This window comes from Pristiophorus japonicus, chromosome 15, assembly GCF_044704955.1.
Source record: "Pristiophorus japonicus isolate sPriJap1 chromosome 15, sPriJap1.hap1, whole genome shotgun sequence".
In the NCBI taxonomy this organism is placed as follows: domain Eukaryota; kingdom Metazoa; phylum Chordata; class Chondrichthyes; family Pristiophoridae; genus Pristiophorus; species Pristiophorus japonicus.
In genome coordinates, this window is record NC_091991.1 from 39508106 (window position 1) to 39524221 (window position 16116).

General features: G+C 40.4%; 1 protein-coding gene across 1 annotated transcript in view; it reads left to right on the forward strand.

Moving 5' to 3' along the window:
• The first annotated feature begins 3659 nt into the window (after nucleotides 1–3659).
• Nucleotides 3660–16116, forward strand: part of wnt2 (wingless-type MMTV integration site family member 2) — a 28647-nt gene continuing 16190 nt past the window's right edge. The window contains exons 1-4 of the mRNA XM_070900332.1: nucleotides 3660–3742; nucleotides 8929–9149; nucleotides 10595–10872; nucleotides 12502–12766. Of these exons, the coding sequence (XP_070756433.1) occupies nucleotides 3660–3742; nucleotides 8929–9149; nucleotides 10595–10872; nucleotides 12502–12766 (847 nt within the window). The remainder of the gene's footprint in view (nucleotides 3743–8928; nucleotides 9150–10594; nucleotides 10873–12501; nucleotides 12767–16116) is intronic.

The following is a 16116-nucleotide window of genomic DNA, read 5'->3' on the forward strand; positions in this document are numbered from 1 at the left end:
CATCGGGGACTTGGCCTGGAGGGTGGTGCACGGAGCAGTACCGTGCAACAAATTTTTAAGCCGGTTCACGGACTCCCAGGCCGCCTGCAATTTCTGCGGTCTGGAGGAGTCCGTGTTCCATGTTTTTATTGAGTGCACAAGGTTGCAGCCCCTGTTCCACTATTTGAAGGGGCTGCTCCTGAAATTCTGGCTGCACTTCAGTCCCACTCTCCTGATCTTTGGGCACCCTGTGCGGAGGGGAGCGGGTAGGTCCGAGGGCCTCCTCGTAGGACTGCTCCTGGGCACGGCCAAGGGTGCCATCAGCCGGTCCAGGCAGCGGGCGGTCGAGGGGGTCGTTCAACCTGACTGCCTGCCTCTCTTCCGCTCTTACATCCGGTCCAGGGTGTCCTTGGAGATGGAGCACGCGGTGTCCACCGGTACGCTCGCGGCCTTCCGCGAGAGGTGGGCACCGGAGGGACTGGAGTGCATCATCACGCCCGGCAACCAAATTTTAATTTGATTTTACGTTTTTTAAGTTTAATTTGTTTTAATTGCTAGTGCTTTTAGTGTCCCCCTTCCCTTTTATAGGGGGCACTGGGGAAAATTGTGATTTTAGTGCCCAAAAAAAAAACCAAAAAAAGAAAAACACAAAAAAAAGGGGGAAAAAAAAAAAAAAAAGGGCCTTGTCAATGTCTGGAGTGTCACCCAGGTCGGGTGGCACCGTTTAATGTTTTATGTTTTCGCAGGTAAACTCAAAAGAGTTTCATGCACAAGGACCCCCAGGTCCCTCTGCACCACAGCATGTTGTAATTTCTCCCCATTCAAATAATATTCCCTTTTACTGTTTTTTTTCCCAAGGTGGATGACCTCACATTTTCTGACATTGTATTCCCTCTGCCAAACCTTTTTCACCTAAATTTTTCACCTGAATTTTCACCTAAAGTTCATCACCAATTTACAGAAGATAAATGAAAGATGCAAGCCTGGTGGGGAAGTGGAGCTGAGTCCATGATCAGATCAGCCATGATCTTGTTGAATGGTGGAACAGACTCGAGGGGCAGTATGGCCTACTCCTGTTCCTATTTCTTATGTTCTTAAAATGACAGTGAATTACTTTAATGTTTCGATTCAGGCTTGCATCTTTCATTTATCTTCTGCAAATTGGTGGTGAACTTTTGGTGAAAATTCATGCAATTTTACTAATGAATAAAATACTCATTGGATATATTCAAGAGGGAGTTAGATATGGCCCTTATGGCTAAAGGGATCAAGGGGTATGGAGAGAAAGCAGGAAAGGGGTACTGAGGTGAATGATCAGCCATGATCTTATTGAATGGTGATGCAGGCTCGAAGGGCCGAAAGGCCTACTCCTGCACCTATTTTCTATGCTTTGAATATACCATATTTTATATTAATCGAAGTATTGAAATCCCTGTGATTATATTATGCAACCATAGTTCAGCCAGGAGGGAAATTGAAAATTCATTATTTTTAGAGGGGAGAGCAGGGCTTCGATGAGAACTATGAAATCATTTTGCACTAAATGCCAAGTTTTTCTAGCTCTTAATAAAATAATTTTTAAAACATAATTTGGGATGTATTAAAAAATCGGCATTTGTACAGATTATGTACAGTGTATGACTAGTTTTGAACCACAACATACAAATGTTCTCGACAAAACTGGCTGATAAGAGAGGCGAGAGTGTTAAGGCAAACGGGCAGTGTTTAAATTGGCCAGTCACTGAAACATAACTGACCGGAGCCTGTGTGTTTATTCATCCTTGAATTTCAGTTCTGGACATCCAAAATTGGCGGCAACTATAAACACTACTTATTTTATTTATCCAAGTAAGTTTTAGTAAACGCGCTTTAACTTGCTCGGTTTTGCCAATCCGCCTGCACAGCCCAACAACAAAACTGCAAGCATGTCAGATTGAGTGGGAACAAAATCCTGCCTCATCCATGCCTTTGTTTCCCTCTTTAAAACAAAATGCCTGAAAGTTTATTACATTATTACAGATGGAAACCTACTAACCCAAATAAATATGAAAACATATGAACCAATACAACATTCCAGAATGTTTGTTTTTCTAATGTCTACTTGTTAGTTTCAGATCCTCGTGGGTGATATTAATGTACTTGAATGTGGGAATCGATTACATTGAAACTCCAATATGGCCATCTGACATTCACCAGCGACCAATGCTAAATGGACTATAGTAAAGAGTGCTATAATTAGAGGATAATACCAGCAAACAAATGGCATTCCAACTAAAACAATTCAGGGGTTTAGATAAGTGCTGTTAAATAAATGTTTCTGATATTGCTATATTGTGTGTTAACGCTTGGAAACATCACATCGATGCACTATTGTTCCACGGTTATATATGTGTGTGTGGGTGGTAATGGATTTATCTGTCACGTCGCTGATCAGGGCATCAACCATGGCGGTTTTGTTTGATTGGGGATAAGTGGACACTGAGTGACCAGACTGGTCGTCAGGACTGGCAACTGACCTGTATATCCCTTCCTTCCTTCAGCACTACAGAACGGAATTCTTCGAAATCTAAATGTTGTCCATTTTTCCAAAACCGAGATCAAAGACTGATCTAATGACCTGCGACAAAACCTCGGGATACTCTGCAAGTTCAAAGGATCTGGCAGCCCCATGCACTGACTGGCTGTATCACAGAAATATTGCCTCCCTTTATCTCTAAGAAGGCAAATAGTATTAATAACACGAGTATTAATTCATAGTTAGGTCTGCTGTATCCATCACGTTTACTAATTCATTAACTGTGTTGATTGTATGTATTCATGTAGCGTTCATTAACATCGGGACTTTCAAGCCGCATTGATTCGATGTACACATTTTATCAGCAGCTTTGAAGATACGATGTTTTGTCTTGTCTGCTCCGCATGATCGAACATACAATCCGACAATGTATTACGATCACAGACTTTATTCTATAATCGACTCCCTGTAAAATATGCCGGGAGTACTGCCACCTTGTCAAATGTAAGGTATTGTATGTATTGCAGTTTAGTCGCACGTTATCAGGTCTATTCTAAATCCCCGTTTCCCGATTGCATTCGAAGAAGCTTCAATTGAAGCCTCGTCCCTTGGGTCGGTTAGCAGGGGTTAATGTGGTGTCCTCTGACTGACTGGGGAAGATCCGTTCTGTGGAAGTGGTCCCGTCCAGTTAAAAGATGACGGGTTTTGTCCCTCCTATGAGAATGACGGGACTGCTGACGCCTCGGTTTGGGGTTTTTGCCGCGAGGCTGGTTGACATAATTTCAGCCCGAACCTTCATCCATCAGGACAGGCTTGCCCCACCCCGTCTCTAACCATAGGGCTGGAGGCAGCCAACAACTGCTCCCAAAACCACTGGTATGTCCAACAACAAGCACTTAGCGTTACCGCATCTGTAAGCCGGACCAGTCGCACGGCTTTTACCAAATGCTCTTGATGTCAAAGTTACAACGGAAAGTCCGAATGTCCGTGGAAAGGGATCCGTTTCGACCCCAATATTGGTGAGCTTTTGCCAAGACTCGAGGGGAATTTGAAGAGCCACTCGGTCATTGGTACTGGCGTTTGATCATCTGAAAGCGCCAATCAATGGAATTTCCTTCTCAAACCATGACCGATCTGGCCAGGATCCGGATTAAAGCGTTTTAATATGAACTCCATGCTCCGGGGGCTCTGGCTGTCCCTGCCTTTGATGGTCCTGTGGGTCGCACCTCGAGTATACTCGTCATGGTGGTAAGTCCCGCAATCAAGAATAACACAAAGTGCCCAAACAGCGACTGCTCGTGTCAAGCCCCTCCACTCACAGGCGCCACACAGCCTGCTGTTTTACACCTTCCACTTGCAACACACTCCACTTCCTCGCTCTCCTCTTTCGACAGTGCTGAAAGCAAAAACAAACACAACTCAGCCTCTGCCAGCAGCCTGGAGCAGGAAGGCACGGTTTAAATTTAGTTTTTGTGCAAACTTTTTTTTGTGGTAATTTTAACTGATTCTGCAATCTCCGCACACTACTTGAAACGTCGATAATCTATTCCAATTTTTGAATAAGAGCGGATTAAAACTTTGATATTTTATTTAGTCTCCCCCGGCGATGAACAGAGCGGCTGGTTGTGTGTAATCTCGGTGTTTGTGGCTCTGGGCTCATGTGCCTGCAGACACTCAATCCGAAAATAGAATTCTTTTCCACCAGAACCTCTCCTCTCCGAGAGGCGGATAACGTCTGCGGGTCTGGGTGTAGCGGTGGGCAGTAGTAACACTAGTAATAATATTGAATATGTTGAGAAGGACTACAAGTTACACACGTCAGACATCTCCCCAGACTTTACTCCACAAGCCGCAAGTCAAACTCCACGCAGCAGGCTGACGGAACTGTTTGTTCCTTTCTGATCATCGAGCGGCACCCTGCACAAAAACCCCGAATAAAGCAGACAGCGGCAGCATTCCCCAGACTCAAGTAAATAGTGCAATACACTGCTGTTACATTTCACGATTGGAAGTACTGGTCCTCTGTCCCCACTAGGACATCGTGAAGTGAGAAGCAGCGGTTTGCAAGACTCGGGAAATTCTTTGCCCTGCTTTTGTCGGACTTGTTTATAACCTCCCCGCCCCCGTGCAGTAGCTGTGACCATTAAAGTCAGCTGCAAATCCTCTACTGCAAGTGTTCGCTTTAATCCGTCGATTTAAATATCAATCGATGAAATTCTGAATGAAATACAAATCTGACGGCTGCAGGTAGATTGGACGTGAGCATAGGAATTAAACTAGTCGGAAGTATTCTGTGATCCATCTTGTTGAGAAGGAGCTTTGTTGCACTGGGGCCACAAAGGATCACAGCTCGGTGTCAAACATGTCGCACCGTCCACAACAACAGGTGAGAGGACCCCCTCTCTAAAGCATCCGACTGGTTACATTCACAAACTGACAATAGTTTAAACTCGCTTAACGCTAAATATAAAGTTGTGAAATAATAAAACAAACATGCTGTGTTTTAAGAACTACATTTGAGTGAAGTGCGCCTTTGTAAATGTGACCGAAGCAAGTGTTCGACTTAGCAAAAATGCAGCAAATGACCAATTTCTACAAGTGCCCTGGATGAACCAATGTTGGAGCCTTCTGAACCCTTCCATAAAAATCTTTTTAAATGCGTTGGCCTAATCCAAGTTGCACATCACAATATTTTTGATCGTCAATATTGGGAATAGCTGATTGTAAAGCGCCCAATAGCCTTGTCAGACAACGGGAATGGAGCAAACCCCAATTTTAACTCTAGTGGAGATGTCCCTCCGTTAGATGCTATATTTACATATACCTGAACTTCGAAGTTCATAGCTACAGATATTCAGTACCAATCATAAATAATGGCCTTAAAATGGTCAAATGAGAGAGGAAGGATGGAGGAAAGAACAAAAACAAACAGAATTTCACAGCTCTGTGGTATATTCTCTACTACATCATAACACACAGACTTCAAGATGGCTCTTCTAAAAGGAACTTGTCAGGTGACCTGTCATCTGATGTCTTTATTGCATTTACAGCAATTGCTGCATTACCACAGTAATCCACCAGATGGAGCAGTAGTCCATAAGGTGGAACTATAATACAAGCCCCGTATGACATCATAACATTCCTCCTTTATGTCATAGGTAAGTTTAACTTTGCAACCAGCAATCCCAGGGATGTCCTTCTAAAAGTTTTTTCAGGTAAAAGGACATAGACCTTCCTAAGTTGGGTGGCAGTGTGAGCTGCGAGGAGGATGCTATGAGGCTGCAGAGTGACTTGGATAGGTTAGGTGAGTGGGAAAATGCATGGCAGCTGAAGTATAATGTGGATAAATGTGAGGTTATCCACTTTGATGGTAAAAACAGAGAGACAGACTATTATCTGAATGGTGACAGATTAGGAAAAGGGGAGGTGCAACGAGACTTGGGTGTCATGGTACATCAGTCATTGAAGATTGGCATGCAGGTACAGCAGGTGGTTAAGAAAGCAAATGGCATGTTGGCCTTCATAGCGAGGGGATTTGAGTACAGGGGCAGAGAGGTGTTATTACAGTTGTACAGGGCCTTGGTGAGGCCACACCTGGAGTATTGTGTACAGTTTTGGTCTCCTAACTTGAGGAAGGACATTCTTGCTATTGAGGGAGTGCAGCGAAGATTCACCAGACTGATTCCCAGGATGGTGGGACTGACATATCAAGAAAGACTGGATCAACTGGGCTTGTATTCTCTGGAGTTCAGAAGAATGAGAGGGGATCTCATAGAAACGTTTAAAATTCTGATGGGTTTAGACAGGTTAGATGCAGGAAGAATGTTCCCAATGTTGGGGAAGTCCAGAACCAGGGGTCACAGTCTAAGGATAAGGGGTAAGCCATTTAGGGCCGAGATGAGGAGAAACTTCTTCACCCAGAGAGTGGTGAACCTGTGGAATTCTCTACCACAGGAAGTTGTTGAGGCCAATTCACTAAATATATTCAAAAAGGAGTTAGATGTAGTCCTTATTACTAGGGAGATCAAGGGGTATGGCGAGAAAGCAGGAATGGGGTACTGAAGTTGCATGTTCAGCCATGAACTCATTGAATGGCAGTGCAGGCTCGAAGGCCGAATGGCCTACTCCTGCACTTATTTTCTATGTTCTATGTTTCCTTCCTCAAACATACAAGAACACGCTCACATGGTACTTTTTGTTTTTCTTTTTGCATCAATCACTTGTACACTGTGCCAACAGCTGTAGGAAGAAGTTTTTGTGTTGTAATTTGTAGTGTCTAATTTCATCAATTACATCTTTTAACATGTTTTCTCTCACCTTTTAAGACTATCATTCCATGCACTATTTTTTTTACCCTTGGTTAAGGATTATGGTCTCCTCCCGCTGCCTTTTTGACAGCACTGAAATGTGCCAGAATGAACTAGGGTGGTTAGCCTTCTGATTCTTTCTCTTCCCATGGGAATGAATGTAACTTCATTCTAACATATTGATCACATTCAGGATCTTGCCTTGGGGGAGTTTTACAAGGATGAATTTCACCTTCCCATTCTCCGGCAACATGTCGGAGCATACATGTACTGTGTCGCCTGTCCATACATTTGTACTTTATGGTTTTTAAATACAGCATAAGTTTTGTTTAATATTGCGGAATACTTTTTCAATTTTGGAGGACAATTCAGGTATAGTGTAGCCAGATGCCAAAGTTCCATTTGGCCTGGGATGGAAATCCTGCTTTGAACCCTTTAACAGTGCAACTTATAGGGCATTTTTACATTTTGGAATGAACTTTTTCTACTTGTCAAGGAGGGGAAATTCAATGTTGGGGAATGGGACAGTTTTCAACATTAGAGCAGCCAGTGACAGACTCCAGGAGTCCCAGGGAGTTCAGGTACATCATAGTCAGATACAGAGTACAGGTCTCCAACTCACCCAACAATGCTTTATCCCCACCATTATTGTGAATAATGAAGTGAGACTGGCCAAACTCATTTAATTTAGGACTATTACAGTTAACAAAAAAAAGGCTTTCACCAAGATTGTATGCTTACCCACTCCTTATATTGGAGAAGGGGAAGAAAAGCCTACATTTATTTTTAGTTTTCAGTTCATTTCCAGTATTTTCCTGCAAATATTTGTATTATGCTAAGTCCTGGTTTTGAGATTTGTATTAACTACAAGAAGGGCTTTCTGCTAACCCACAACTACAAGTTGTTCTCTAGTGTGCTTTCCTGGACTATAATTTTCTTGGTGTAAATGTGTTAGCTCATTGAAGAAACGTTCAAGAAAAAAGACTCTGTTTTCTTCAAGTTATCAGATCCCTGGTTGCTGATTTGATGGTTTCTTAAAAAAAGTCAGATCTCAAGTAATCACCTTTTCACTCCCATATGCAAATTTCATCCGCGAATGGCTATCTCTACAGATTCAATGCCAAAGCTTGGAGTCTGAACCAACTCTCACTGTTTTCTTTAAAAAACAACAAAAGCGAATTATTTTAAAGGTCTGCTAGCTAGCAGTCTGATTTGGCATGGAGAAAAGATCAAATGAGGAGTCATGAAAGTGAACAAGGTTGTTACAGTGAAGCTCTTCAAGAGCACCAGTGCCTCAACGTTCACAACAAAGCCAAATGGTGAGGCAACAGAACTAATTTGGTGCAGCCATCAACTTACCTACATCTTTCTACATCGGGAGTGTGGAGGACTGAAACTCTTGGGATCCAGCTAAATGAGGTACTCCATGAGAACTACAGGTTAGTGACTGCCAAAAGAGGTCTCAATGGGTCCCAAGGTTCTATCTAAATGTAGCACCAACCATTTGGTGAACAGCTGATAATTCATTAGGTGCTATCTACTTGCCTGGAGAAAATGGAGGCTAAACTAACAACCCTCAATTGAGACTAAAAATGAGTAGAAATTCTTTCTCCTACAGGGTAGCAGATACATGGAATTAAGATTTTTGTTTCCCACTAAATGCGATAGCTGCAAAGTATTGTAAGGATTTTTTGGATGATCAGTCAAATAATTACCAGCTCTTATCAAGAATGCCACACAGATGACTATACTTCAGCTTTAAGCAACATACTTTACATAGGATACAGTAATGAGGTCCTCCTGTAAGTATATATCACAATAACTGCATAATAAATCCTATTAGCTATTTAAAACATGGGCCATGATGCTTTGAGACTTGATTATTTTTCATTCAGTGGAGGGTGAGAGAGAGGGGATGAGAAGGAGGGGAAACGAAGGGAGAAGAGGAAGGCATAAGCAGTGGAGAAGAGAAGAGGAGTGGAGTAGGAGAGGGAAGTTGAATATGTGATTTAACATCTTATTATCATCATTGGCTGTAATGTGCAAAAAAATAATCCTTCTCCAGCAATGTTCTTTTTTCGTAGCTTGAATATGACTGTCTCTGATTATTTCTACCAATTCTGGCAGGTATATGGGTGCTCTAGGAACCCGAGTGATTTGTGACAATATCCCAGGTTTGGTGAGCAGACAGAGACAACTTTGCCACAAACATCCCAATACAATGCAGTCAATTGGAGATGGGGCCAAAGAGTGGATCGCAGAATGTCAGCATCAATTCCGCCATCACCGCTGGAACTGTAACACCCTGGACAGAGACCACACGCTTTTTGGTAGAGTCATGCTCAGAAGTAGGTAAAATATGGAATCTGAAGACAAACTATTTGCTGAAATGTATTTATCTTCACAACTGCTACTGTCGGTCTATTCTATTTGGTGGTCTTTGAAGGCTGCCGTTATACCATAGCTACAGGCCTCAGAATGATACCTGAGAAGTGTAATGAAGAGATGGCAGACCAAAGTTATACTGATAGCTGTCCAGGTCACAGTAAAGTCAGCCACAAATGAACTGTATGCTCACATATGGACACATGCATAGAATTTTATTCACTGGGCTGTTAATCTTTAATGTCAGGAGATTATAGGTAGGTGATTATATGAATTAAATCTGCAGTGTAGGGTCTTATTTGTTCTGATTACAAAATGCACATTTGCATTACATGCTAACTTATTTCTATGCTTTCAGTACACTCATGTGTAGGTGCATACAAAATAAAAGCCTTCACAGGAGGACTGCCCTCTCAAACAGTGAATTATGAATACTTTTAAATGAAAAGGGCTGACTCAAGTTATTTGAGAGAATCTGGGTCCTTACTTGAAGAATAATTAAGCACAAACATGCATATTGGTTTTGTGTTTAACTCCATTTTTACAATAGAATGGTCTTTAAAATCTTCGGCTCCCTTACCAAATTGGGATTTTATGTGCATGGCATATACTTAGTTATTTATATTGCTGACCTTGGAATATTTTATGTTCTTTAATTAATAATGCAATTAAAAAAATACCTATCTGAACATTTAATTAAAGGTTATATATGTAAATTTTAAATATATGGTTCCTTTGAATGCAGGATTAAGCTCAACTGCATTATATATGAACTAAATGCAAATGTCAGGCTGGGAGTGGGTTACACGTGAATAAGACTATTGAGGGGTTCAGATAGTCAAAACAAAGAGAGAAGTCTGAGTGGTTTACAACCATACAATGCCAGACAGCTGTTGTATGTAAACTACATAATTTGCTTCATTTTCCATTGATAATTAGAAATTAGGTTTTTCTGAATCTTGATTTATAGAATAATTCTACTTCTGATGACTATTACTACATTGGTTTATACCGATACTTTTGTCATCAATTTTTATGAATCTGTGCCTCCTTTTTTCATTATTTTTAAACTATTAGTTTTTATTTTCATTGTGTGAAACCAACGCTATACCGCTAAAGCTACTCCTGACATTTAAGTACCTTTATTACTGTATTCCTGTTTGTTTCAGTATCACACTGTGTGAGCTGAAAACCTATAAACCCATTCAGCCCAGGGAGACTGGAATTTTCCTGGTTCTGCTGGAGATCCCATCATTGAAGTTAAGTGTCATTTTGTTTTTAATGTCCTAATTTTAAAGGAACAGTGATGGTAAAAATTCCTCTGGAAGTGATGTTCTGCTCTGTTTATGTTTGCTTGCCTTGTGTCAGTAGACATTTTAACCAGTCGTCTTGTGCTATCCTGGTACAGGTAGTAGAGAAGCCGCCTTTGTTTATGCCATCTCCTCGGCTGGGGTGGTGTTTGCCATAACAAGAGCCTGTAGTCAGGGAGAACTCAGCTCCTGTTCCTGCGACCCGCAAAAAAAAGGCACCTCCAAGGACAACAAGGGAACTTTTGACTGGGGAGGATGCAGTGATAACATTGATTACGGTATTAGTTTTGCGAAAGCATTTGTGGATGCCAAGGAAAAGAAAGGAAAGGATGCCAGGGCACTGATGAACCTGCATAATAACCGAGCTGGTAGAAAGGTGTGTTCATTCTTACTCTTCAGCTTATTGTAAACATGGATTGTGTACTTGTTCCATGTGATTTGGGGTTGGGAAGCGGATTTCTTCATAAAAAAAGTATTTGCTAAACCTTTACGATTTCAAAACAGAAAAGATATACATCACATTGTTACATTGTCACAGTGTCATCACATGGAAGTGATATGATGTATTTTTAAAATTTGGTGAATTGTTGTGCTTATTAATATTTTCCTCACTTCAAGCACCCAGAATCAACATCAAGGACGTTCAGCTCAGGTATAACAAGGTTAGATTAAAAGTAAAACTCGTTCTACTTTATTCCAACAATGTGTCTTGATTAACCTAATACCTTTTCTATTTCTGCACCAGCCGCACTGTGGCTGGTCGGGGTGAGATTGCCCATGATTGTCCAAGTACCATTCAGGATGTGCATTAGCAGTCATTGGCCACACTGACAGCAAAATGTAAAAGTTTCGTGCTAGACAGAAAAACACATTTGCTGCAGAAAAAGGCACCAAAATAGATTTTCCACAAGCTCAAAAAGATTGAAAGTTGGACCTTTACCAATTACCCCAATTTGATTGTGGTCCAATTCATTTCATTCCTGAAAGTGGTTTTGTATATTAACTGCACAAATAAAAAGGAAAAAAAAAACTTAAAATACTCTGAACTAAAAACATAAAATGCTGGGAATACACCAGCATTTGAAAGAGAAAGATTGTTTTGGTTGTAGACCCTTTGTCAGTTTTGATGAAGGGTCAAACCCTGAAAAGTTAACAACTTTTTTCTGATGTTGACTGATCTGCTATGTGTTTCAAATATTATCTGGTTTTATTCAATATATTAACTGCTTTGTTTCAAATCCACAGTGTTAAAATCACACTGTGGTGCTCCGAGAAGAATTAACATGTTCTCAGCTCTTGGAAAGGAGTGTGTGACTGACTTTTAGGAGACTGGCCAAGTATAACAATCAATTAATTCTCCACCTCATAGGTTAGAGAAGAGATCAGCTGCTTGTAATAAATGATCTTTCATTTTTGTGAGTGGGAATGTTGCTGATAACCTCATAAACATCAGCACAGTGGCAATAAGAATTCTTGGTGGTAACCATCCGGTTTCTCATGCTCATTATTTCCAGGATTCCAGTGAAATAACATAGACAGAAAAAAATATATACTGTCTTTTAAGTACTTCATAAATAGTAAATAAAACTAATTCCCACACATGCATTCACAAAAATTAGGATTAGAACAACATTGTACCTATTTTCGCCCTGAGTTATGACAGGAATAAAATAGGAATCGTTTTCAGCAATTATGTTTACTATCTAATTTGCAGTTGAGTTAATTAGGATCAGTTATTTACTTGCATAAGAACATAAGAAATAGGAGTAGGGGTATGCCATTTGGCCCTCAAGCCTGCTCCGCCATTCAATAAGACCATGGCTGATCTATCCTGGCCTCAACTCCACTTCCCCTCCTGCTGCCCATAAACCTTGACTCCCTTATAGTTCAAAAATCTGTCTACTTAATATTATACGGTAAATATTGCTGCTGATATCTCCAGTGAACTGATGTTTCACTGATACTGTTATTGAGTACTGAAGATATTGTGTTATTTTCCTGTTAGGCTGTAAAGCGCTTTCTGAAACTTGAATGTAAGTGCCATGGAGTTAGCGGATCATGTACTTTGCGAACTTGCTGGCTTGCTATGGCAGACTTTCAAAAAACTGGTAATTACCTGCGGAGAAAATACAATGGAGCTATCCAGGTGATCATGAACCAAGATGGGACTGGTTTTACTGTAGCAAATAAGAACTTTAAAAAGCCAACAAAGAATGACCTGGTATATTTTGAGAACTCTCCAGATTATTGCGTCATGGACAGAGAAGCAGGTAATTTGTGTCTCCACTATTTATTTCAACGAATAGAAACCCAGTCTAGTTGCTGATACTCATAGTGTGACCCAAGCTAGACTGAGCCTTTATATGTATTCGTATTGAAATTATAAAACTGTTCTTACTTTGCAGTATATATCCATCTTAGAAGTTTCCTATTAGTATCAGAATAGCTTTAAATGGGAAGCGTTATAACTAAATGGTTTGCTGTCTATACTTGGGGACTGACTGGTGCAGTCAGTTAGAGTGATGTCCTTTCTCCGGTGGGACTTGGCTTTGAATCCAACTCAAATTGATGGGATAAAAGTACTCACCTTCTGTTGGTAGTAATGCTCTTGAATGAAATGAGTTTGGGAAATTTCAATCAAATTAACAATAGATACAAGCTTATGGCTTTAATGACCTTAAATTTAACACTAATTCATATTACATCCCCACATCCCTTAATCAATATCGTAGGCAGTCCCTCGGAGTTGAGGATGACTTGCTTCCACACTAGAAATGAGTTCTCAGGTGACTGAAGAGTCCAATGCGGGACCTACAGTCTCTGTCACAGGTAGGGAAAATGATGGTTGAAGGAATGGGTTGCCACGCACTCTTTCCGCTGTCGATGCTTGGCTTCAGCTTGCTCTTGGCGAAGAAACTCTGTGTTCAGCGCCTTCCCGGATGCTTTTCCTCCACTTTGGGCAGTTTTGGGCCAGGGATTCCCAGGTGTCGGTGGGGATGTTAAATTTTTTCAAGGAGTCTTTGAGGGTGTCCTTTAAGCATTTTCTCTGCCCACCTGGAGCTCGCTTACTGTGTCGGAGCTCTGAGTAGAGCGCTTGTTTTGGGAGTCTTGTGTCAGGCATGTGGGCGATGTGGCCCATCTATTGAAGCTGATCGAGCGTGGTCAATGCTTCGATGCTGGGGATATTGGCCTGAGCAAGGACACTGATGTTGGTGCACCTATCCTGCCAATGGATTTGTAGGATCTTGCAGAGACAGCGTTGGTGGTACTTCTCCAGTGTTTTGAGGTGCCTACTGTACATAGTCCATGCCTCTGAGCCATATAGGAGGACAGGCATCACCACTGCAACCTTTGGTTGACAGAAATTTATCAATCTCAGATTTAAAATTAACAATTGACCGAGCATCAATTGCTATTTGTGAGAATTTTTACCACCCTGGCTCTAATTTTTAGACTATGCCCTCTAGTTCTAGACTTCTGAACCAGTTTCTCTCCATCTACCCTATATGTTCCCCTTAATATCTTGAAAACTTTGATCAAATCGCCCCTTAACCATTTAAATTCCAGCGAATAACTAACCAGGAAGCAGTGAAGCTACCAGAAAGCACAAATAATTAGGAACTGTTCCAATCTTTAGTGCCAATATTTCTGTTGTGAGGACATAATTTACAAAAAAATAGAAAGTATCTCCATGCTCACTACAGAATTGCTTTTTGGACTTATTTGATAAAATTGTTCATTTAATGTAGCAGACAGAAATATGTTGGTGGCAGTGCTGATGTGCTTTTACTCCAGTAAATGCCACTTTTGGCTTCCTTAAAAGAGAAAATCTAGGAAGCCAGCTTTCATGATGTTCAAAGGAAAGAATTGAATTAGGGCAGCAAACAGACCCCATATATTACTTCGGTGTCGTTTAACAGCCTAGAATTATTGAAATATTTGTGTCTGTTTTTATAAAAGCATATACTTCCATAATATTGTGCACATATAGGTTTTTTTTTAGAGCTTTTGGGATGGTTAGGAAAGCGTTGCATTCAAAATGGAGGTCAAATGATAACACGAGTATAGTCCTTTCAATCTCGACATACAGTTTTGTAGAATTTTTGCCATGATATCAGTTTGGATTCAGCGGCCCCACTTTGCAGTAGTGAGTGTCAGTTGCACCATTTCATGTATTCATTTATGAACTTTATCCCGTGGACAACTTAAGCAGTGGTTGAATTTGACCACATGCAACAACAGGTTTTCCCAGATGGTGAAAATAAAGTGCATTGTATTACTCCACAGTACAAATTCCTGTCTTTTGAATATTTTTAAATGTAGTGACTGCTGGAAAAAAAGGAAATGAGTTTGTATTTTAATACTGTTTTGTCTTGAATAACTGTGGGTGGCAGTCTTTTGACAGTGAGAACAGTATTTCGAACACTAGGTTACGTCTACATAATTCTTGGCAAAGATACACTGTTCAATCATCTCTGCAAATTTTACAGTCCTAAAGCAAACATTGGTGTTCCCTGGAAATGTTTGCATAACATCTTGCAAATTCATGCTTTTGTTTTGCTCACACTTTTTGTTGGCACACGCTTGCTTTCTTTAAAGTCCATGCGGTAATCCATCAGAATATATTACAATCTTCTGTCGAGCGTGCCAGAATGCAACTGCTACTTATGAAATGCAGGAAAATATTACTTCATTAAAAACAGTTTTTCTCACAACTTATTTTTTCTTTTCCAGCAGTGTTCTCGGTTGCCAAGGGTAGCTGACACTAAAATATACACTTTTGTTTTGCAACACCATGGGAACTGTAACTGTTCAATGATACAGACAACAGTTGGTTAGATTAAAAATATTGGGACAGTACTAAATTTTAAACAGTATACCATTTCATTCAAATATAGATATGGGTATAAAATGTATACCAACAAGATTAAAAGATAATTTATGACATTCATGAAGAGTTGACATTTATGGTCTTTTTAAAAAAAGAATATAAGTGTTGAGTCTATTTTTGTGACATCTGTTAGTTTCATTACATACAAATAGCAGTAAATGTGTTGAAAATGAAGAATGTCTGTGGAATATTTCCACCACAACATCTGCTGATGATTTTCCTTTCCTTTATACCTTTCACTTGACCTGACAGAACTGTAATGTGTCAAAGACAAATTTCACAGTCAGATCTGCTCGACACCAACACACCGAACCATGAAATGCAAAGAACTGTCAAGAATTGGCAACAATGTATTGTAGGTATAAAATAAAAGCTTCTACTGGTGTAATACCACCAACTGGACCTGACTAGAAAATGTTAATTGTAAAATGGAACATCATAGGTTTAACCCTTTCCTAACCCAAAGCTCCCATTAGTGGTTGTTAAATCCAGTTGAAAATAATGGATTTAGAAATACATAGAAGTTACAACCTGAAAATAGTCCCTGTGGCCCAACCATTCCATGTTGGCATTTACCCTCTGTCCAAGCAAAATAGTTCTAATTAAATTTACCCATATTCCCATATTCCTTCGTTCCTTTTTCCTTCATCCACCTATCCAATCTAATCTTGAATGTTGACATAGTTTCTCCTTCAAACACTAACACCGGAAGTCACAATCTCACAACTC